The 23,266-nt window shown below is 48.7% G+C and overlaps 1 protein-coding gene across 1 annotated transcript; it reads left to right on the top strand.

Annotated features, from left to right (window-relative positions):
* The first annotated feature begins 840 nt into the window (after positions 1 to 840).
* Positions 841 to 10,623, top strand: DDX47 (DEAD-box helicase 47). The gene is given in 13 exon segments (XM_048835362.2): positions 841 to 981; positions 984 to 1,073; positions 2,063 to 2,156; positions 3,697 to 3,885; positions 4,682 to 4,753; positions 5,340 to 5,458; positions 6,373 to 6,444; positions 6,917 to 7,033; positions 7,186 to 7,332; positions 7,647 to 7,784; positions 9,385 to 9,455; positions 9,679 to 9,808; positions 9,923 to 10,623. Coding segments are annotated over 13 exon segments (1,494 nt in total). The 5' UTR covers positions 841 to 855; the 3' UTR covers positions 10,052 to 10,623.
* The last annotated feature ends 12,643 nt before the right edge of the window (positions 10,624 to 23,266 follow it).

The raw sequence follows: 23,266 nt of genomic DNA, 5'->3' as shown, positions 1-23,266 counted from the left end.
CTCACGAAAGCTTATGCTCAAATAAATTGGTTAGTCTCTAAGGTGCCACAAGTACTCCTTTTCTTTTTGCGAATACAGACTAACAGGGCTGTTACTCTGAAACCTGTCTTCTCCCTGTTCTCTCTCCTTCTTTCACCCCAACCCACCACCAGAGCACAGCAAGCTCCTGCTGCTCTGGAGGGAAGGGGGAGGAGTCCTGATTTGCTCTTCCCCTCTGGCCTTCTGACAACACCACGGATCGGTGGGGACGGTGGAATCTGCCAAGCACAATTCACTGATAGCACCAAAATGAGACGCCGCTGAGCTCTCTGCTTCCTTTCTCGCCTACTTTATGGGCAACTTGATAGTGATGCTCGGGCGACCCTTGCGCTCACACCCTGTTGCCCCGCCCGGGCAGTAACACCCTCCCCGGAGCCACTGCCCCCGGCTGGGCCAAAAAGCCACCAGCAGGAGCTAGCGCGGCGGGTGCAGAGCGGACCAGGCCGGCGAGGTCACACCCCGATGCAGACGCCGGAGGTCAGCTCCGCCTGGGGGGACAGAGTTGCCCCTCACAAAACCAGCGCCCGCCCCGGCGGCGCTTGACCCTCGGCGGGAGCCCCATGTAACCCCCCCCCCCCGACTGCGCCTTACACGCACTCACCCCCACACGTAACGCCCTCCCCCCGCGCACGCGCACACGGTCACACCCGGCACACGCGCAGGGCGCCCCCCCTCCCCGCCGTCATATTATCATCACACGCACCGCTCGAGAGCCAGGCAGGAACGCGGCTCACGTGCTCCGTCCGCAGCGCGCCCCACCCCATTGCGCTCTCTGATTGGCTGGAGGCCCACTGCGTGGGGACAACTAGTCGCACAATGCTCCGCGTCCGATTGGCCGTGCCTCGAGACGGATTTTCCCCCACCGCCCAGGAGGCCGTATGTGACGTCATTGGGAAGTGCCGCCTCTCGGGAAACCGCATGTCCCGGCGCTCCCCGCGGTGGGGGGGTCAAAGGTGAAGCCCAAGATGGCGGCGGATGCAGAGCACGGGGCAGCGGAGGAGACGGTGGAAGAGCTGCGGAGCTTCAAGGACCTGGTGAGAGAAACAGAGACCGAGCTCCCCGCACCCTTCTCCCCTGGGCTCGGCGTCTCCTGCCCGGGTCCGCCCTGCTCTGGACCCCGGGACTTGGGACCCGGGTTCAGTTCCCTGCTCTGCACCCGGCTCCCTGGGGCGCGTCCCTCTGTCTCCCTTCCCCATCTGTGGGGCGGGAAGGACCGCGCAGCCCGGCCCCGGCTCGCCGCGCGCGGGGAGGGGACGCACGCTGCAGACTCTGCGGTGCTCAGGTGGGAGGGCGGCCTCGGGGCCAAGCACCAAAGCGAGCCCTCCTGTTCTGCGTGCCTGGTGCCACCCCGTGCCCTTCCCCGCCTGCTGAGTCTTGCTGCTTACTGCTTAATCTTGGAGCGTTTAAAGGAGACCTGGTGCCAGCACTTGCTGTGGGACCTGAACACACAGGCCTCCTGTTGTGCTGGCACTGTTTGCCTCTCTGTATCAGGGGTATCCTGGAAGGGAGTGGGGGGTATTAACTGGCAAAGTGTCCAGCTTTCATTTGGGGCTTCAATTACCCTTGATAGGAGAGCTAAAGAGATGCTATTAACATAAAATATGGCTATTAAAGTAGATGAAGATGCTATACCTATCCTAGCCCTCTGCTCCCAGGTAACTTCTCTTTTAAACTCAGTTTATTCTGTTCTTAAATGTTTTTCTCTGCCCTGTTTCTACATGAAGAAAAAAAAACAGCCAAGTAACAGGGAAGACATGGGGAAATGCAACTGGTTGTATACAAAGTGCTGTGAAATGCATGAATTGGAAAAAAATGTGTTTTTTCAGGCAGATTTGTGACTTTTTTTTTAAAGTTGAGGGATTTCCTTAAAAGCGATCCCCACAGTTTGTGGCTGCAGCATTGAGTGTCCAGGGGTTGAGTGGGTTGGAGTCTGGCTGGGAGGGACTTAGCTTCATTTGATTGGCTGGCTTGGTGGTAGTTGGCCATTTGTTGATGTTTGTCCCCTTTTTTCTTTCACTCTCAGGGAGTAACAGATGTACTATGTGAAACTTGTGACCAGTTGGGATGGAAGACACCAACTAAAATTCAAGTTGAGGCTATTCCTGTGGCTCTCCAAGGTGAGCAGAGTCTGCTTGTCTGTTTCCACGAACAGGTGTGGAAAGAAGGGTGTAGACTTAATATGGGTGAATCTTGTAGGGTTCTCTAATTCTTGAAATGATTGAAGACAATGCTTCACTCTCCACAGGAGTATGAATGTTTACTCTGTATCCTGTCCAGATTCTAGTTCAGATCTGACAGTCTATCTCCCTAAACTCCCCTGCGATACTAGATGGATACAGTATTCCTCACTCCCTGTATTGCCGTTTACCTTTGAAGTGCACTATTAAAATATGGCATTGGGTAAACATGCTGTTTAATGGAGCTGGATGAAAAATTCATAGCACATAATTCAGCAAATTTTGTTTTTCCTCTTTTCAAAATATTAGTGCATATCATGATTTTCTCAAAACTGTTTTCCAGTTAATCCCAGTAAATAAATCTTGCTCTGTAGCAACTTCATTAACAGTTTGTAGTGAATATTTGACATTTCAGCTGTTTTGATTAGTCACATAGATGCTAGGGATGTAAATATTATTTAAAAAGTTAACCAGTTAAACGATTAAAATTATATTGTGTAACTGATTAACCAAGGTCCCTCCTGCTGGCCTGGCGCAGGTTAGGGGTTAACGGTTATGGTTGGTTAACCTTTTACATCCCTAATAGATGCATGGTACATTTCTGCTCTCTGCTTAAAAGAAGGTGTATCTTAGAATCAGACTTTCCAGAGTGAATAATTGCTCATTCAAAATGGCTTTCTGTGAACATCCTGTAACTGCTGATTTCAATTATGTTTTTAGCTAACATTCCTGTCACTAAACTCATTTTCTAGAATATTCATAAAGTGAATACTATTGGGGATAGGAAGACAATTCAATAACATGTTTTAAAACGTGAGTTATTTTTTTCAGTGTTTGTCTTGTCCTATTACTTACATATTGACAGTGCATTTGAATAAAAGCCACATTTAGGTATTAGTACTCCTAAAATTAGTTACACTTTAGGAACTTTCCTTGTTGAAGGCAAGGATTGGGGTTATTTTAACATGTGGCTCGGAACAGCTGGTATCTTGGCAAAAGCAAGGTTGGTACTGCTACAGCAAGGCTCCCAAGCCATGGAACGTGTCTAAAATTGGACCAGATTTCCTTACCTTTGTCACTTCATGACTGATGAATTTTTTAGACATATTTAAACATATGAGGGGAATGGTGTATAAAATGACTGGATTTAGTGAAATGTAAAGTGAGGGTTTGCGACCTGACGTTCTAAGACAAGCTATACACTGCTTGGAACCTAGTGGGGAAAATGAAAGGGACTGTGACATTCAAGTTAACAGTTGCATAGAAATAAAACCATGTTTAAACGCTGCAAAGATCTGTGGAGGCTCCCTGTTCGGGTGCTGTGTCCTTGCACCCCTTCTTTTCTCAATCCTGTGAGTACTTGCTGGTACAGGTCTCTCAAATCTCATTATAGGGTTCTCTTTTCTTACGATGCTGGGAGGGCCTCTCTCTCTCTAGGCTCAAGTATCACAGTCTTTTGCCTCCACCTTTCCCCTTGTAGGCCGGGATATCATTGGGCTGGCAGAGACAGGCTCTGGAAAAACAGGGGCCTTTGCTTTGCCCATCCTGCAGACACTGCTGGAAACACCCCAACGCTTCTTTGCTCTTGTCCTCACACCAACCCGAGAGCTCGCCTTCCAGATCTCAGAGCAGTTTGAAGCTCTTGGATCCTCCATTGGTGTCCAGAGTGGTGAGTGGCCTTCTAACGGGCCTCAGAATTGTACAGTATTTGGATGTTACTGTGTGAAAATTTGAGGGAGTAGAAGAAAGCTGTTGAACTGTAAGGAAGGGAGTAGAGAGTATGGAATGAGGGGAGATAGAGGAATAGAGCATGGGAGTGGGGTTGGGAAAGGAACATTGGTGAGGGGGTAGTATTTGTGGTGGTGGTATATCACCTTTCAGTGTGAAAGAGCGTGGAGCAATCTGTCTTCTCTGAGGTGTACATCAAGGCAGTGGACATTTCCCAAGAGTGAAGTGGGGAGGATCACCCGTAACCACATGTTAGATTGTCAGCCATAAATATGAGTCATCACCCCAATGAACTGGATAGGGGAGTTCACACCCATCAGGCTTTCTTTGCAGACTCCCTGCATCAGTTCCATATTCAAACTGATGTTTTAAGGTTTAGTTTGCGACCATAAGAGCTAGGAACTCTGAATGAGTGCACAGATTTGCAGCTAAACTTAGTAGCACGGGGGGGGATTTTGCAGCTAGCTTTGTGACCGTGGAAAACATTGGTCCATGACAGTAAATGATCTGGGGACTTGAAATCTGGATTAGGATATCTGAGGGAAGACAGTTACTGGTCAGGGATGCCAAAATGAAATTAAAGGGAATTCTTATTAAGATAAGTGGCTTTTAATTCCTATACATAAGTTGTGGGTGGATTTGAGAAGGAACCGGACTAGGTAGATTGTTGGTTATAGTGGTGGCTTGTAGTGCTTCTGTTCCAGAGGGACTCACTCTGCCTTTCTTTTTCCCCACAGCAGTTATTGTGGGTGGAATTGACATGATGTCACAGGCTCTGACCTTAGCCAAGAAGCCCCATGTTATAATTGGTAAGAAATCCACATGTAGAGTGATGCTTGTAATAAGATCACAGGCATCCTAAGGAATGCAGAATGGCGGTGTTGGTTGTCAGAAGTGCCTGTATGTGTCTGGAGGGAGCAATGAGTGTAACCTCAGTGTGTTCCTCTTGGCTTCGAAGAAGGAACAGTGGATGCACTGCAAGCTCATCTCAAAATTGTCCAGCCAAGTTGCCTTGCGACTGGTCTCCCATTCTCCCCTAGGAACTCAACCACCATGATCTAGAGCTCTTCTCAGGATGCCTCTGATCTGGCCCACTTTTTCCCTTGGAAGGCCTGGTCTGGTGGTCCTCATTTTAAGACAGCTCTGGCATACAGGAGCTCTTCCCTCCAGGGAAAATCAGTCTGCTTTGGCTTCTCACCAAGCCACCTTCAGTTCCCAGCACAGTTCCCCATTGCTGTGGCTGCCTTTACAATCTTAAGCAAAAGACGCCAACTCTGTAGCAGAGTCCCGCGCTCCTTACTTGCAGTGCCTCTTCCCTCCTTATGTGGACTGCATTCTGGGGCATTTTTCCCATTGCTGTCACCTTTACCTTTCTTTTTGATTGTCTGTTGGTAGCAACACCTGGCCGTCTGATTGACCATTTGGAGAACACAAAAGGTTTCAACTTGCGAGCTCTTAAGTACCTGGTTATGGATGAAGCTGACCGGATCCTCAACATGGATTTTGAGACAGAGGTGAGGACTATGATACCCGCCCTAAAGGAAAAGTCCTGTAGAATTTAACAGATGAAATCAATACAATCTTAAGGAAACTATTCTAAATGTCTATAAGACTTAATAGAACAGCGGTTCTCAAACTGTGGGTCAGGCCCCAAAGTGGGTCGCCACCCTATTTTAATGGGGTCGCCATGGCTGGCATTAGACTTGCTGGGGCCTGGGGCTGAAGCTGGTGCCCAAGCCCCACTATCCGGGGCAGCAGGGCTCAGGTTACAGGTCCCCAACCCAGACTGAAGCCCTTGAGCTTCAGCTTTGCCTTCCCGCCCCCCTGGGGTGGCAGGGCTTGGGCAGGTTCAGGCTTTGGTCCCTCCCCCTGGGGTTGTGTAGTAATTTTTGTTGTCAGAAGGGGGTCGCAGTGCAATGAAGTTTGAGAACCGCTGTAATAGAAAATAAGATCTTGCTGTAGCTTTATTAAACTATCCCACAGAACTTAATAGTAAATAATATTGAACTTTTAACATCCCATAGAATTCGCTCTTAAATTCTACACAATGGTTTAAACACTTTAGAAATGATCTAATCTCTGTTAAATTCTGTTGGATTCTTCTCTAAATGTTTCTCTTGTTGTTCCTTATTAGGTGCACATGCTGATATATGCACTCCTGCAGATATACTGCCTATTGACTTTAGGAGTCCATGGTGACTGTCTAGGTGTCCCAGCCCACAATGAAGCTTCATTTTATATGGCTCTCCTAAAAGAAGGAAGGGGTTTATTGGGATGGCCACTCCTCCCATATCAGACAGATTAGCATATGGCCCTGTGTTCATATGTTCTCTGCATTCTCTGCTTGGAACACTCACTTGAAGGGGCACATGTCTTGACTTCTGCTGTGCCTCAATAGCAGGTTTTGCCTCCCCTCTTTCTTTTACAGGTGGATAAGATCCTAAAAGTGATTCCCCGAGACAGGAGGACATTCCTCTTTTCTGCCACCATGACCAAGAAGGTGAGCGCACAACTTTTCTCAGATTAGGCTGTGTGTGTTGAAAGTGGGGGAAGGGGTAGTGGATTATCTGATAGATGTTTCTACTCCCCTTTCCTCCTCCCTAAGGCTACATCTACACTGTGAGTTAGGGATGTGAGTCCCCTGCTCGTGTATGTATGCTCCCTCGTGCTAGCTCTCATTGAGCTAGCACCAGTATAAACAGTGGCGTAGCAGTGAAGGAATGGCTTAGCCGTGCCGAGTACAAATCTGCCTGAAACTGGTGGGTACGTACTTGGCATGGCCCAGCCGTGCCTCCACTACCGGTGCTACTCTGGCTGCCCTGCCGTTCGTGGTCTCACAGTCTTGAGAGCTAGCACCTGTACACAAGCAGGGGAATCGTGCTCCTAGCTCGTAGTGTAGACCTAGCCGTAGAGCCATGTTGCTGGAGGATTAGCATCTTGCTAATACCGATTTATTTTGATTCTTCATTCAGGTGCAAAAGCTCCAGCGTGCTGCACTGAAGGACCCTGTTAAATGTGCTGTTTCCTCCAAATACCAGACAGTTGAAAAACTGCAACAGCATTATATTTTCATCCCCTCCAAATTCAAGGTAATGCCTCTTCTCTCCCCATCCTCAAAGCCATTCTTGCTCCTCCTTCATAGTTACTCTCCTGCTCTTTCCCACCTTCTCTGGCTTATGATTGAAGTTGCTCTTTGCTCTCATGTCATCTGTACCACTGCCGTGTTCGTTGATCCTTGCAGGACAGTTACCTGGTTTATATCCTGAATGAACTGGCTGGGAACTCCTTCATGATATTCTGCAGTACCTGCAACAACACTCAAAGGACAGCTCTCCTGCTCCGCAACTTGGGTTTCACTGCCATACCCCTCCATGGACAGATGAGTCAGGTAGCAGCCTATCCCACCCTTGCTGTGTAGGTGTATATGAGATGAGGATGTGTCACAGTGTCATGACCATCTCCGAGAGGAAAGAGACCATAACGTGTAGGACTGGCTCCCTAGAGCTTAATTTAGCGCTCATGCAGCCACCAAATTCCAGTGTACCAGTATCAGTTGTCCCAGGTGAAAGCTTAATCTCCTAATCTTTCTGTATACAGAAGGATAACAATAGTTTAACAAGAGTAGGTTCAGTCTCTTGCTGTTTGATTCCTTAACTTTCAAGTTATAAACTTGTTTCTTTATTTTTCTTTCTACTACCACAGAATAAGCGACTGGGGTCCCTGAACAAGTTCAAGGCCAAGGCCCGTTCCATTCTGCTGGCTACAGATGTTGCAAGCAGAGGTCTGGACATCCCACATGTGGATGTTGTGATAAACTTTGATATTCCCACACATTCCAAGGTGAGATTCTCATCTTGATAACGGAGGGTTCCTATCACCTGAGGCTTAAGATTGATCACCGAAGCTCACTACAGAAGACTTTCTACTCTGCTGACTGGAGCTCTTAGTTCACTTGTCTAGATGAAGCTGTACCATTTCTTTTCTGTGGTGATGTTTTTACTTGGTGTTGCTTTTTGAGTACATTGGTGTATACTGCAGAGCAGGGGCATGATAAATTGGGATGCTTTCTCTGTGCGTGGGGAGAGGGCCAGGGGGATAAATTCCAGTTTCTGTTGCATCATGCTAAAGGGAAAATATAAACTTTAATCTTGGGAAACGGTCCAATTTAAAATGATTCCAGTTTCTATATGTTGCGATTTTTTTTTTGTCAGTTAGTGTTAGGGTTTTTCTCTTCTGTATTCATAATGATTCTCTTTGCAAGGGAGAAACTGACTAGACTAGAGTGCTGTGAAAATGTACGAATTTATCGAACTGAAACAGACACTTTACTAAACCTGAAGAGTTGTTAAAATCTTAGGACGTCTCTCTCTGGAAGGCATAGCATTGTCAGATGTGACCTTTCAAATTGATGGCATCCCTTGTTAAGACTAACACATAGCTCAAGACTTGCTATTAGGTAAACAATATTCAGTATTCTAGAAATTAAAACTGACTATTGTTTCCTGTAATGATTGTGGTGTACTAGACACTGCAAACAAATAAAATGTACATAGTCCCTGTTCTTGAAGATTTTAAATTATGAAAGGTTTCAGAGTGTTATGAAAAGACTACAGGTAGATTAGGGGTAATAGATCTATTAGGTCATCTAGTCCAGGATTTCTCAAAAGTGGCCCATATCTTAATAGTTATGTGTGGACACCTCCCCTTGCAATTCACTGTCTCAGACCTCTTCCCCTCTTATTTCTTGCAATCATGTGACAAGCCAATGGCGCAGGTATAGAAAAGTGGCTGAAGTATCTTTATCTGCCTTACTGCGGTTGAGGAAATGAGTTAGTACCATATAACCAGCAAGTGTTCCTCAGATCAGTTTGGAGACTTCAGATCCAGTTAGTCTTGCCCACTCAAGGCTGTTTCCCACTGTATGTTCTCCAGAGCTTTTGTCTAGTATTAAATTACCTTAGCAATGGAACTTCCACTTCCCGTAGACCATTCCACAATCCAACAGATTGCACCCAAAAATGTCTTGATAGTTCACCTTATTTATATCATGATTTAATTTTGTCCTGCAGATTTGGCAGTGCAGTTGACTGACTGTCAGAAAAAGAAAAAATGAAGAGGGGCACTGTTATAGGCCTATACCATAATTCAGAGATGGGTTAATACCAGAGAACAAACTAGAGAGCTGCTTTCACCGTCCCCCTCAATTTTCAGGGAGCTACACATGCTACTCCTTTGAGCATAAGTTCTGACCATTGTTTCTCCCCTTCCTCATGGCTTCTGTTTTGTCCTAGGGAAATCCATAGTCCTCCCTGCATAGCCATTTACCCTGCTGCTTGTGGGGCCTCAGTATACTTGGGCACAGAGCACGCTTCCAGGGACTGTTTTCAGTTCAGTATTGGGCAGAGCACATCCTGTTGCTGACTGAGATATTTGCTTTCAGGATTACATTCACCGCGTGGGGAGGACAGCTCGAGCTGGGCGGTCTGGCAAATCCATCACCTTTGTCACTCAGTAAGTAACATCAGGGTGTGCTGCCTCTTCCATCCAGATGCACCTGTCATCCTCCTGCATGAGTAGAGAGCATCTTTTTTTGCCCTGAGGAGCAGACAGGGTTCAGTGTGGTGAGCTTTGATAGGAACCATGTACGTCTGGCTGGCTCTGGGTGGAGGCTGTGGCTAAAGGGAACCAAAGTATTCCCGGGAAGACTGATCTGTACGGGCTTTCATTTTACCAGGTACGATGTGGAACTATTCCAGCGCATTGAGCACCTCATTGGCAAGAAGCTGCCTGTATTCCCCACACAGGAGGAGGAGGTCATGATGCTAACTGAGCGTGTGGCTGAAGCCCAGAGATTTGCTCGTATGGTATGTTTCACTTTATCCCTTATCTGTCTCCATTGCCCTGAATTTCTCTCTGAATGTGGAGAGTTCGAGCGATTGCTCACCTTGTGGGGTTTTTTTTTGTTTTTGTTTTTTCAGGAGTTGCGGGAGCAGGGAGAGAAAAAGAAGCGATCCCGGGATGAGGCCGATGATGATGACACAGAGGGAGCTACAGGTGTCAGGAACAAGGTGGCTGGTGGGAAAATGAAGAAAAGGAAAGCCCGTTAGCCAGATACTTAAACGTCTATCCCCTTTGAGTTTACATGGGCTGGAGCGGTACCTACCACACAGTATTTCCTTCAAATCAGAAGCCTCCAGAACTACACTTGTAAACGGCAGGCCAGTTGGAAAGAGATTTTTCCATCATGTTTGAGTCTCCAACACTGTCTTTGGTCATAGGCTGAACCTGCACCCTGGTAGTATGCTGGAACCCATCGTCCTACTGAGGGTTGGTATCACTTCTAATGCTGGGCTGTAAGAGGGAGTCATCTCCTGCAGCTGGACTGTCCCCTGGACCTGGAAGCAGCAGTCTCCTGGCAAAGCCCATTTTTATAGGGGTTAAATGTGAAATGTTGCCCTATGGACACTTTTCCCCCCAATCATGCTGCAGCCTATTATCACTCACCATCCAAACCTCAGCGAGTGCCTCTTTATAAGACAATTGAAAGGAAGAAGAAAACTGAGAAAGCACCCTACATTTTCCAGGGTATGCATATGACTCTCCAGGATGGGGTTCTTGCCTTGAACAGAGACACTCATGCTGGGGCAAAAACTCCAAATATATTTTGCTTAACCACAAATCAGTTTGCTTCTCCGTGTATTATAACTTATTGTGCCACTTCTGCTAACTTTCAAAGTTACCTGTTTTAAGGGGTTTCCCACCCATGTAGGTCAACATCTTCTCCACCCACACCCTACTGTGAAGTCAACTCAGCATATGCTATCACCATGCTTTCTGTGGCAGCTGTTTGATGTTCCAGACATTGCAGTGACTTCATACAGTCTACTCCCACTGGAGGAGAAATGCCACGAAAATAGAGAGAGGCTGGCAGTGACTGTGGGCAGAGACTTAGTATATGGCTTTCTGTGCTCCCACTAGTAGCCACTGACTCCTGTAGTACCTGAGAGCCAACGCTAGGGGGCAGTGTTACACAGTCAAGCAGCAAAGCCCTTTATGCTGGATGAATGGCAATGGATCCTTATCAGATGTTCTATTTCTGGCTCTTCCTCTCTATCCCAATAGTGCTTCTTTTGTGTATTGCTTCTGAGCTTAGTAGACTATAAGAAGCAAGCGAATCTTTTTGTGAAAAGTGGAAGAAAGTTTTCAACTTCCTTTTCAGTACACCAGCAGTCTGGTTCTAATTCCCACGAGTAGTAAACCAATGCTAATATGCCCTGTAAGGGTGCTCTTCAGTTACTTTCTAAAACATGCCACCTCCTCAGGCAACTGAATAATTCTGCTGTCTGAGTGGTTTATAAAGTGTCTGTCCGAGCTGGTCAGAAGCAAGAATTTCCCTTCCCCTAGAAATGCGGATGCTTGGCGGAGGGGGTTCTGAATGGGAAGGAGAAGCCAACGTTTTGAAATTTAAAAATTCTGAAAAACTGATTTATTACCAGTTAATGTCAAAATTTTAAATATGAAATATAATATATAAAAGCCAGGGATAGTTAAGGTAAAAGTGTTTATCAAAAGCAAGTGTTCTAACTTTCTTGTGAAAGTTCATCAAGCTCAAACATATTCCTGCAAAATTTCAGTTTACATTAAATAGCATTTTCCAACAATATTTCTGTCAAATCGTTGACAAGCTCTATTGCCTATAATATAAACATAGGCCTAAGGTGGTGGTCATCTGATGCATAATATTTATCATTAACCTTGATTGCCTTACCAGCTATTTATCCTGGTCAATTGCAATAGCAACTTATTCATACCAAACATCCAAGCAGTTTCAAATGGATGTGCACCGCCAAATTCTCGAGTCCACTCCCTCCCAAAAGAGTAGAATTCTATCACTTGGTTGAAGCCTGTGTAAGTGTGACAGCTTGTAACTCATCAGGGCTTGACACAAGAGCATTATGTCATTGTAAAGGAGTGTTTCACACTTTCAGTGGGACTTCAAGCATTTGTTGCTGTCTCAGGAACAGCTCAGGATACTGGACTTTAAGTCTGTGATCTTATGTACAAATTTACCTAAAACTATCTTAAGTACTCATTTAAAGACTTTTTGGTGATCAGATTTAATAATTTTATTAAGATGTTAAAATAAAAAGAAAACCGTACAGAGTTTAAGCATAGAAGTTTCTGGTTACCAGGGAATAAGGTACAGATTATCAAGGGGTGCGAAGTTCAGTTTAGGAACAGGTGGCGTAAGGAATACATAATCTGCGATATCCCCGATTGGGGGTAAAAGGTTAACAGGTCAAAGTACAGACATTGAGATATGGGGGTATGTTCATATAATGGCTATGTTCTACTACAATGATACAGTTAACCTTCACAACACCTCTGTGAGGTAGGGAAGTGCTGTTATCCCCATTATCAAATTGGGGAATTGAAGCACAGACTAAGAGCTTGTTTACAGGAACAAATAGCCTGCAGGAAGCTGGATGTGATTCTACTCCCCATCAGCCTTCTACAGTCTCTTTGTGGGTACCCTGCTGGTATGTAACAGCTCCTTACAGTACTTCGATCTAGTAGTTCTTTTTGAGAAAGCACATTAACAGTCACCCAGCTTGCTGCCATCCAGTTGTTTGTGGTGACAGAGCCTGAGTGGTGATTTGCACCAAGCTTCATAAGAATTGTGGTGGAACAGGGAAAACAACCCATGCTAGTACTCTAACCACTAGGTGCTCCTTCCCTTTTAAAAGCTTTAAATGAGTGGTTCTCAACCCATGGGCTGCATGCAGCCTAGTTAGCACACAACTGTGCACTAAAAAAAAATCAAAATTTCTTCCTCCTGCCTGGCAGGGCCTAGGACCAACGGGGGGGAGACAGTGGCAGGCAGCCCTGCTGGAGTGCTTCTGCCAGCAGTGGGTCTGTGAGTGCTGCAGGGTGTGGGAGAGTAGGGCTTTTGGGAGGTCTGTGGGGAGGCTCTGGGTATGAGGGGGTATGGGGTGCTGGTCAGCGTAGGTGGAACTATGGGAGTGGGGGGTGCTGGTGCACCCCCCAGGTTTTACGTGGGGCTCCGCTCCCTGGCCCTGCATCAGGGGTCTTTGGTGCCCAATGGGGCTTGGGTCCTGTGCCCAGCGTAACAGGGCTCTGCTCCTGGCCCTGCTCTGAGGGGTCTCTGGGCGAGGGGGCGCTGTGGTTCTCAACCTGCGGCCCATATAACACATTGCTACACAATGATAAACTCTTTCTCTGTAAGCCCTACACAGTTGAACTAATGGTAATTAACCCTGGCTTTACAGATGGAGGAATAGATTTAAACAAAAAAAACCCCAGCTTTTTAAAAGCTACCCTACACCTGTTGTGTAAATTGTTTTTTTTTGGGGGGGGCTCATTAGTGAGCTGCCAGCCTAGTAGCTTTATCACTTGTGACTTAACAGCCAGCTCTGCCAAACTCGTGCTGATTAGCATGTTTGTTGCATAATCCTCTTATCGTCCGTTCTAAATATTAGTATGGTATGAGAAGGCAATGAGAGTCTTCGTCTCTTCTGGCCATTAACAATAGTACTGCCTCTGCCCTGGCAAAAATGTTTCTATGGTTCTGTATTCCCAGGAGCTGTGAGACATTCCCAGTGCTCCATGCTTCCTGCCACTTTCTTACAGAGACAATGTTTAAAACATGGCTTCCCGATGCTGGAGATTCCAGACTAGTCACAGGGGCTGGGGCAAAAGAAGAGTAGTGGTGATGGGCAAGAGTTGTATGACCCTGAATCCACTGATTTCGCCTACTGAAAATGACCTTAAAATCGACATTCTCTCCCTGCGGCTGCAGTGATCTCTAGCATGACTGCCTGTAGGATCAAATAGCAGCTCACCGGCACAAATGCTGTGAGAGCATCTCAGCATGGAGCTTTCCAGTGAGTAAAGGGAGTAAACTGAAAATAACCACCCGGAACAAAGAGAAGGGGGGCGGGGAATGAAAAAGGAGAGGAAACCGTAGGAACTTGGCACCTGTGTAGGGTGATGGGTGGGGAGGTAGAGCGTGTTTATCCACCCATGAGTAAGGGAGCTTTTAACAAAAAGACTGGGAATTGCTATCCTAAGGTGTTCCACCCCTATAAGTGTGCGTTCCACCTTGGCTTATGATCTCACAAGCTAAGCAGGGTTGGCCCTGCCGGTCAATATGTGACTGCCAGTATGTCCATACAGCAATTAGACACCCACGCCAGGCACATGTCAGCTGACTCAGGCTCCTAGGAATCGGGCTGCAGGTCTGTAAAATGGCAGTGTAGATGTTGGGGCTAGGGCTGGAGCCTAGGCTATGGGATCCTCTCCCCTTAGGGGGTCCCAAAGCCCAGGCTAAAGCCCTAGCCTGAACATCTACACCACAATTTTACAGCCCCAAGAGCCTGATTCCCTGTGAGCCTGAGTCAGCTAACACAGGCCAGCCCTGGGTGTTTAATTGCTGTGTAGATCAGAGGTGCGCAAACTATGGCCCGCGGGACCCTCCTGCCTGGCCCCTGAGTTCCTGGCCCGGGAGGCTAGCCCCCGGCCCCTCCCCTGCTGTTCCCCCTCCCCCGCAGCCTCAGCTCACTGCGCCGCTGGTGCCATGCTCTGGGCGGCAGAGCCGTGGCCAGACCCGGTGCTCTGTGTGGCACGATGGCTGGCTCCAGCCAGGCGGTGCGGTTGCCTGTCCTGGCGCTCTGGGCAGCGCAGCTGCAGAGCTGCCAGCCAGCGGTGCTCCAGGCAGCGCGGTAAGGGGGGCAGGGAGCGGGGGGGGGTGTTGGATAGAGGGCAGGGGAGTTTGACCGCCCCACCCCCTGACCACCACCCCAAAGGGTGAGCAACGGGGGTTGAATGGGGGAAGGGGTCCTGTGAGGGCAGTCAGGAAGGAGAAGGTGGGTTGGAGGGGGCAGTCAGGGGACGGAGTGGGGGGGCATGGATGGGGCAGGAGTCCCGGTGGGGGGGCTGTCAGGGGACAGAGGGTTGGATGGGGCAGGAGTCCCAGGGGGGCCATCAGGGGGCAAGAAGCAGGGGGGTCGGATAGGCGTTGGGGTCTGGGCCACACCACACCACGCCTGGCTGTTGGGGGGAGGCACAGCCTCCCCTAAGCGGCCCTCCATACAATTTCGGAAACCTAATGTGGCCCTGAGGCCAAAAAGTTTGCCCACCCCTGGTGTAGATATACCCTCAAAAGCCTCCAAGGAAAGCCCTTGTATAGCTGAGAGTGGTGTTGGTGACTCAGCGCGTGGCAAGCTTTTGTCTGAGTCAGTACTGAACAAGCGCTGCAGTATGATTTAAGGGGTACTGTGTATGGTGTTGGAGTAGGGGGCTGCCTTTTGATGAAACTTAAACCACAACTCAAGGAGCACAGAGGGGTAAAAGGCGAACCAGAACACAAGCCTCTTCCTTCCAGTGGACGTTGGCTCTTGTTCCACAGCAGATTGTGAATTCTGTCCTCAATTCAAGATTCTGTCTTGCTTGTGAACTAAGAATCCAAGATTCTCTGTTTCCTAGAAAATTATAGGGAGAATGTGAGAAAAGGAATGCTCATATTTCAAAGAAAGCGAATCCACTCCTTATGAAGGAATACAGGGCGTTCCTCGTGAAAGAGGAGTGGTCCTGAAAGGAGAGGTATTGACGTTGTCCTCTCCAGGGCTGGAATGACCAAGAGCTATAAAATTCCTAGCACTAGAAAACCAAAGTGCTTTCCCCACCCACATTCCTGTCTGTGCCTCACCTACTCAAGTGATGTGTGTTAATTTCAGCTAAAAATATCACAGCTTGTTTGAATACCAGGAAATAGTTTCTTGGTATGACTGTGCCAAGAGCAGGTGCTTACGTAACCGAAACAAGAGGGAGTGGGGAAGCAGAGGGTCCTAATACTCATTCTGTCCAGGAGGGAAGAGTGCTAATCTCACCCAGGCTATTAGCAACACCTGTATCTGACTTCACAGGATATGAGCAGGACACCTTTCGGGGTGGAAGGTAGCTTATGTCAGCCTAACTATGGAAGTGTCAACAGTGACACTTAAAATTTCACTGCCACCCATGGGTGGCGGGTATAATAGGCCAAGGGAGGCTCTGCCTCCTCTGGTGCGGCCACCAGACCCCCAGTTGCAGGGTTTGGTGGCGAAGTTTTTGCTTTTATTATGCCCCATGCAGATTCCAGGATGGCAGAGGAGGCACATGCTGCCTCAGCAGCCACCCCAGAACCTGCATGGGGCACATCAAGTGTGAAGCATGGTGCAGCTTCGGCCAGCCCAGCCAGGGCTCCTCTGCTCGGGGAAGGCTTGGGGGCTCCCCTAGCCCAAGATGCGGGACGCTTGGACGCTCCAGGCTGCGTCTGGCCTGGGGCTCCTCCAGGCGAGGGTGGGTTTGTGGCTCTGGCCACGGGGGAGGGACGGTGCAGGGTGTCTCAGGGCTCCGGTCGTGGGGACAGTGTGGGCAGAAGGGGCAGAGCTGGGGGCTAGCTTCCCCAGAGGGGGCTCCACCCACTGCCCATGTTCCCACCAATGTCACTGCCATGCTATGCTGACTTAATAACTCCACTTCCACAAGCAGCGTAGAGTCAAAGTCGATGTCATTAGGTTGACGCAGTGTCAGTGTAGATGGCGTCCCGCTCAACGGAGCCGTCTGCCACGGGAACTGAGACAAGCGTTGCAGGAAGTGCGGCTACTCCAACGAGACCCTGCCCCACATCCTGTGCAGCTGCAAGCCCCACTCCAGAGCCTGGCAACTGCGCCAAAACGCCATCCAGAGCCGCCTGGTGAAAGCCATCACACCGCGCCTGGGGGAGGTCACAATGAACTGCGCCATCTCCGGTACTGACAGCCCGTTGCGACCTGACGTGGTAGTCACCGACGAGGCCCAGAAAAAAGTGGGACCTTCTGGGGGGGTCATCCTCGTCGACATCACAGTCTTCTTTGAGAACAGGACCCCGGCCTTCTGCGAGGCCTGAGCTCATAAGCTGGAAAATACGCCCCCCTGGCCAACACCCTGAGAGCAAAGGGCTACAAGGTGCAGATGGATGCCCTGATCATCAGAGCCCTGGGCGCTTAGGACCCCTGCAACGAGCGTGTGCTGCGGACCTGTGGGATCGGTCGACACTACGTACGGCTCATGCGGCGCCTCATGGTCTTGGACACCATCCGATGATCCAGGAACATCTACATCAAACACATCACCGGCCACCAACAGTACTAGGAGGTGTGAGCCGGTACAACATCGTGCATCAACTATGGGAAAGGGACTGCGAGACTTTTTCCACTGGACCATATGAACTGTTCCTAAACCAAATTTCGCACCCCTTGATAATCTGTACCTTATTCCCTGATAACCAGAAACTTCTATGCTTAAACTCTGTACCGTTTTCTTTTTACTTCAACATCATCTTAATAAAATTATTAAAACTGCATTGCTTATGTCGACTGTTAGCTTTCAGGAGGCTCACACTGACAGTACCATCAATATTAGCGCTTCTGGTGAGGACATGCACCGCCAACACAAGGAGCAAAGTGTACACACACACACAAGCATTGTAATTACTGCGGCAGCTCTATGGTGATGGAAATTAGGTCGACTTAATTTTGTAGTGTAGACGTTGCCTCAGTCCTTGGGCAGAGGTTGCTAATAAGGCAGTCATGAAGTACTAATTTTGAGGCGGCATTAGACTCCAGCAGTTCATTTCAGTTAGGTTGCAAATTGTTCAATGTGACCCTTGACCCTGGATCTGATTCCCTCTCAGCTTGGTCTACATAGCCTGAATTTGGTGGCATTCAGGGTTGAAATTCAGATGAGGAATATGGCCTGAGGCATTGTAGGGCACTGGGATGTATTTGACAATGGGTGTATTCAGTGATGAGCTGCCAAAATCTTAACAACGGGTTCCCTTCTCACCCCATGAGGTGGTCGTTGCCCACCCCCGTCCCCCGGGACTCCTGCCCCATCCAACCCTCCTGTATTCCTTGACGCCCTCCCAGGACCCCTGCCCCATCCACCCCCCTCCCCTGTCCCCTGACTGCCCCCAGAACCGGGAAGGAGGGTCTCATGGGCCACTGTAGTGGGTGCCCGCCCCACCCCTAAGAGCCAGAGGCACCTGCCGGGGGGCGAGGTAGGGAGTCCCAGCAGTGCTTACCTGGGGCAGCTCCCAGGAAGCATCCAGCAGGTCCCTCTGGCTCCTAGGGTTGGGGGAGCATAGCTGGGGGGGAGCGGCCTCTCCGCCTACTGATCACATCAAAAGTGGCTCCTTAGGCGCCGACTCCGTGGGTGATCCGGGGCTGGAGCACCCACGGGGAAAATTTGGTGGGTGCAGAGCACCCACCGGCAGCTCCACACCCTGTGCCCAGCCCCAGCTCACCTCTGCTCTGCCTCCTCCCCTGAACGTACCGCCCCGCTCTGCTTCTCCGCCCCCCCCTCCCCACCGCCCTGGCTTCCCGCGAATCAGCTGTTCGGCGGGAAGCCGGGGAGGGCAGAGAAGCAGGCAGCGGCTTCACACTGAGGCCAAGGGTGGCGGAGATGAGCTGGGGTGGGGAGCGGTTCCCCTGCGCCCCCACCCTGGGTTACCTGCTGCGGCGTGGGCGGTCCTTCCTCACGCCCCTCCGCCTCAGCTCACCTCCGCCTCCCTGGACCTGAGCGGGAAGCCGCAGCTTGCTTCTCAGCCTGCCCCGGCTTCCTGTGCGAACAGCTGATTCACGGGAAGCTGGGGGGGGGGAGGTGCCGGTGGGTGCTCTGCACCCACCAAATTTTCCCCTTGAGTGCTCCAGGGCTGGAGCACCCATGGAGTCGGCGCCTAAGGCGTCACTTTTGGCCGGTTAAATTTAGAAGCCCTTTTAGAACCGGTTGTCCCTCATGGAACAACAGGTTCTAAAAGGGCTTCTAAATTTAACAACTGGTTCTAGCAAACCAGTGCGAACCGGCTCCAGCTCACCACTGGGTGTATTGTTGTAAGGGGGTGGGGGCTGAAGATGATCAGGAAATGGATTGTACTGGTTTGTAATTTAAAGTGATGACATGCTGCCCAGAGCCCTTTTTATGCATAATTTGAAATACATTTCCCTTTTGGGGGGGTCTCTATTACCTGTTACTGGATGGGAGTCCTTGTCTTAAAAAGTAAAGGGCGCCTTTCTTTTCAACACCATGCTGTTAATGGAGGGAGGCAACCTAAAAAGATTAGACCAAGGAGTTGAGTTGTCTCCTTTTGCTAGAGTCTAGGATCAACCAGAGGGGTTGGAACTCAAGCTGCCTCAGTCAGATCCCTGGACTACACAGGGTGAACCTGTGACCCATCACAGAAACAGGGTATGTGAAACAGGCACCCCCTTCCTTACCAATGACCTAAATAATTTAGGAGCTAAACCTGGCAATTTTCTACCAGCACCACTAGTGTGTGGTATACAGTGAGCATTTGGAAGAGGCCCAACTCTGGAGGGAGCTCCCAGAATAACAAAAGATTTGGAGTCTGGAGGGACTAATTGATGAAGTGAGACTGAAATAACTAAACAGCCATATTTCAGAGTAGCAGCCGTGTTAGAATACAGGCGTACTTGTGGCACCTTAGAGACTAACCAATTTATTTGAGCATAAGCTTTCGTGAGCTACAGCCCACTTCATCGGATGCATTGCATTGCTCACGAAAGCTTATGCTCAAATAAATTGGTTAGTCTCTAAGGTACCACAAGGCCTCCTTTTCTTTAGCCAAATATCTATACCATATTGTAACTGCTTTACAAGTATTTTGAAGGGTGTAAGCACCAAGGAAGGAATGGGTATCGGTCAAGGTTTGAGCTCAGTGACTTGCACAACAGAAACAAGTATGTGCAAACATTTGTTCCAAGAGAATTTTTGGCTTTTCTGTAGCTGTACTTGGACTACTTTCTGCAAACATTTGAGTGAGTGACTAATTCTTGCAAAAATCTCATGCGTGCACACGTAAGCCTGGCACCAAATTCCATACAAAACCAGAAGTGTGTGTTTGGCCATTTTGAAATCAGACTTTCCCTCATGTTGAAAAACTTGTCATCAGCAGAAATTACCACCAGGTGAGTTTAGGTGGCTAGCCACACTCCAAGAGTAGCAAATAATTAAAGACTGATCGTTTGCAGGCAACCCATAGGCTGAATCACGTCCCTAGAATGGGTTTGCATGTGCATGGAGTGAGGGGGAAAGGCAATGCATTTCTGAGCTCTCTACATAAAAATGAAACATAGGGTTTAAATATGTAGTAGAGCAAAGCCTTCTAGAAGTCCTTTTCCAAGCAGATTCCCCCCCTTCCCTCCACCACTTCCCTTCACCTCTTACATTGGACATTGTTTTTGGGGTGCAATCTTCCCATACACCCGCTCCTTTCCTCCCTCTTCCAGTAGGTTTTCTCCCACAACTTTTAGGAAGTGTAAGTAGTGATCGCTGGGTTTACCTTGTTCTTTTGTGGGGTGTGTAGAGGGGTCTCCACTTCAACCTTATCCCAAAGAACCTAGCGTTCTAGAAAGGCTTTAAATTGGGTAACTGATAAGATTCAGTTAGGAGCTTGGCTCTGAGCAGAGGAAGTGAGCTCCCACACATCAGGTTTTGGCTTTGAGCCTTCCTTCCCTGGGGCAATGGAAGAATAGTGCACAGGAGGAACTTTAAGCCTTTAAGAAAGCAATTGGAGGAGTGTTACGTTACACCAGAGAAGAGTGATCATTGGGGTATCCCAATCAATGGTATAGACAGACATTGCATGAGGATTGTGGATCATAAAGATTTGCTGTTGTTACTGTATATAGGTCAGTTTAACATAAGGAACAATAACCATTTAGTTGCAATAGGTTATTGCTCAGACTCTTTCCTGCATAGGTGTTTTCCTTCTATAATATGTTCACGTAATGTTTACTTCTGTTGTTCATAAATCTTTTTTTTGAGTCTGCAGATTTAAACGTTGGAAATGGTACCAACCCTGTTGTTTACTCTGTAACTTTGTCATATAAATGACAGGGAGTCAATTACAGCAGGATCTACACTGATCTGCCCTCACTAACACTACTGTATTAATCTAACATAGGAGGAAGCATGTTATTAATCTACCCAAGCAAGAGAATATAAAAGCTGCTGCACTTATTGAGAACAATAGTCCATCGCGCACAGTATCCTGTCTCTGACAATAGCCAGTACCAGAGCTTCAAGGAAAGTGTATAGAACAGGACAGGTTTGAAGTGATCATCCCCTGGCTTCTGGCAGTCAGAGGTTCAGAGTTGTCCTGAGCATGGGGCTGCATCCCTGACCAGCTTGGCTAATTCTCTGTGAACTTATCCAGGTCTTTTTTTAACCCAGTTATACTGTTGGCCATCAAAACATCCCATGGCAGTGAGTCCCACATGTTAACTGTGCACTGTGTGAAAAAGTATTTCCTCTTGTTTGTATTAAACCTAACATCTGTTCATTTCATTGGGTGACCCCTGGTTTTTGTATTGTGGAAAAGGGCACATACCACTTCTCCGTTCACGCCTGCAGTGGTGGTGTAGCCGTGTTGGTCCCAGTATATTAGAAAGACAAGATGAGTGAAGCAATATCTTTTATTGGAGCAACATCTGTTGCTGGGGCCTGGCCTACACTATGCGGTTAGGTCTACGCAAGGCAACTTATGTCGTCACTTTAATTTGAACGTAAGTGCCCCACTACGCTGACTTAATAACACCACCTCCCCAAGCAGCATAGAATCAGGTCAATGCAGTTTCAGTGTAGACACTGAGTTACTTGTCTCAACTGTTGTTGGCCTCCAGGAGCTGTCCCACAATGCCCTACACTGACCACTGTGGTCACCATTGTGAACCCCGCTGCCCAGGGGCCAGATAAACAGGAGACTGCCGCTGTTCCTTCCCCTTTAATTCCCTATGAATTTTTGAAATTCCTTTTCCTGGTTGCCCCTCTTGGCGAGCACATCTAGCAGCTCTTCATTGTTGAGTGTAACTGCCAGGTGACCATACTGGCTAAACGCTCCAGACATGCTTCTGCGTGGAGCACACAGCAGGTGTTGGATCTCCTGGGCTTGTGGGGAGAAGAGGCTGGGCAGACACAGCTCTGATCCAACTGTAGAAACGCAGGCATCTGCAAGCAGGTTTCTCAGGGGATACAGGAGAAGGGCTACAAGAGGAACCAGCAGCAGTGTCGCGTGAAAGCCAATGAGCTGCAGTAAGCATAACAGGCGGCCAGGGAGGCCAACAGTAGATCTGGTGCAGAGCCACAGACCTGCCACTTTTACAAAGAGCTGTGTGCCATCCTCGGTGGAGACCCAACCCCCAAGAACACCGTGGATACTTCCGAGGACCCTGAGTCATAGGCCCCTGCTGTGAATAGCAAGGAGGAGGAGATGCATGAAGAAAAGGAGGAGTCTGGGGGACAGGCAACTGGGAGATCCAGCTGCACAGCGAGCCACAAGCTGTTTATGACTCCACCGCAGTCCGGCCTGTCCCAGCAGTCGAGCCCAGGCAAGCCTAGTGCAGGGGAAGGTATCTCTGGTAAGTGTGCTGTTTACTTTGAAATTACAGGGATGGCCCAGCCAAAGCAGCAGGACACATCTTTCAATTTTCTCATTTTTAATTGTGCTAGAAGAGGTAGTGGTACACCCAAGAGAAGTAGAGTTGCTATCTACTTTTCATTCCCCTCTAGAGTTAGGCAGTGGGGGCCACACCGAACAGTTTGTTTATGAGCACCGGTGTGTCCTGTGAATCCTCTGTAGAGATCTCAATGAAACTTTCATGGAGATACTCTGCTATCCTCTGCTGAAGGTTTCTGGGGAGGGCTGCCTTATTTCTTCCTCCTCGGTAGGAGACTCAGAGACTACTTCAGCAGCCACCATTGCTGTGCACAGGCTAGTAGCATACCTGGGTGGCATCAGGACCCAGTAGCAGCTGTTGCGCTCTCTGCCTCCGTTACCCTCAGGAGTAAAATATCAGCTAAAATCACCACCACCTGTGAAAAATGGTGCCAGCATTCAGGTCCATCGGCCTAGACAACTAGAATCGTGCAAGTGAGCTATTAGCACCTCACATCCCAAACCCCCGGAAGACCACACTCATCGTGGCTGGAGCTGCGACTGGTTGCCGTGTTCTATCAATCCCAAGCAGAAGTGAGAATGGAGCGCTTACAACTTTTGGGGAGCCAGGGGAGTGAGTTCAGCGTCTTAGGTTTCAATTTCCATCATGAATACGCAGACAGTGGTACCTCAGCGTGTTGTATCAGTGCAGCTCTCAGTTTGGTTTCCCGCCGCTAGAGGACCAGGGTGAGCTCAGCACAGAGAGCCAGGAATGTAGCCTTGTGCATCCAAAAATTCTGCAGCCATGACTAGTCATCCCAAACCT

The sequence above is a fragment of the Caretta caretta genome, chromosome 1 (assembly GCF_965140235.1).
Source record: "Caretta caretta isolate rCarCar2 chromosome 1, rCarCar1.hap1, whole genome shotgun sequence".
NCBI classification, from domain to species: domain Eukaryota; kingdom Metazoa; phylum Chordata; order Testudines; family Cheloniidae; genus Caretta; species Caretta caretta.
The sequence above is the reverse complement of the archived record's forward strand: the minus strand, read 5'-3'. Positions and strand labels throughout refer to the sequence as shown.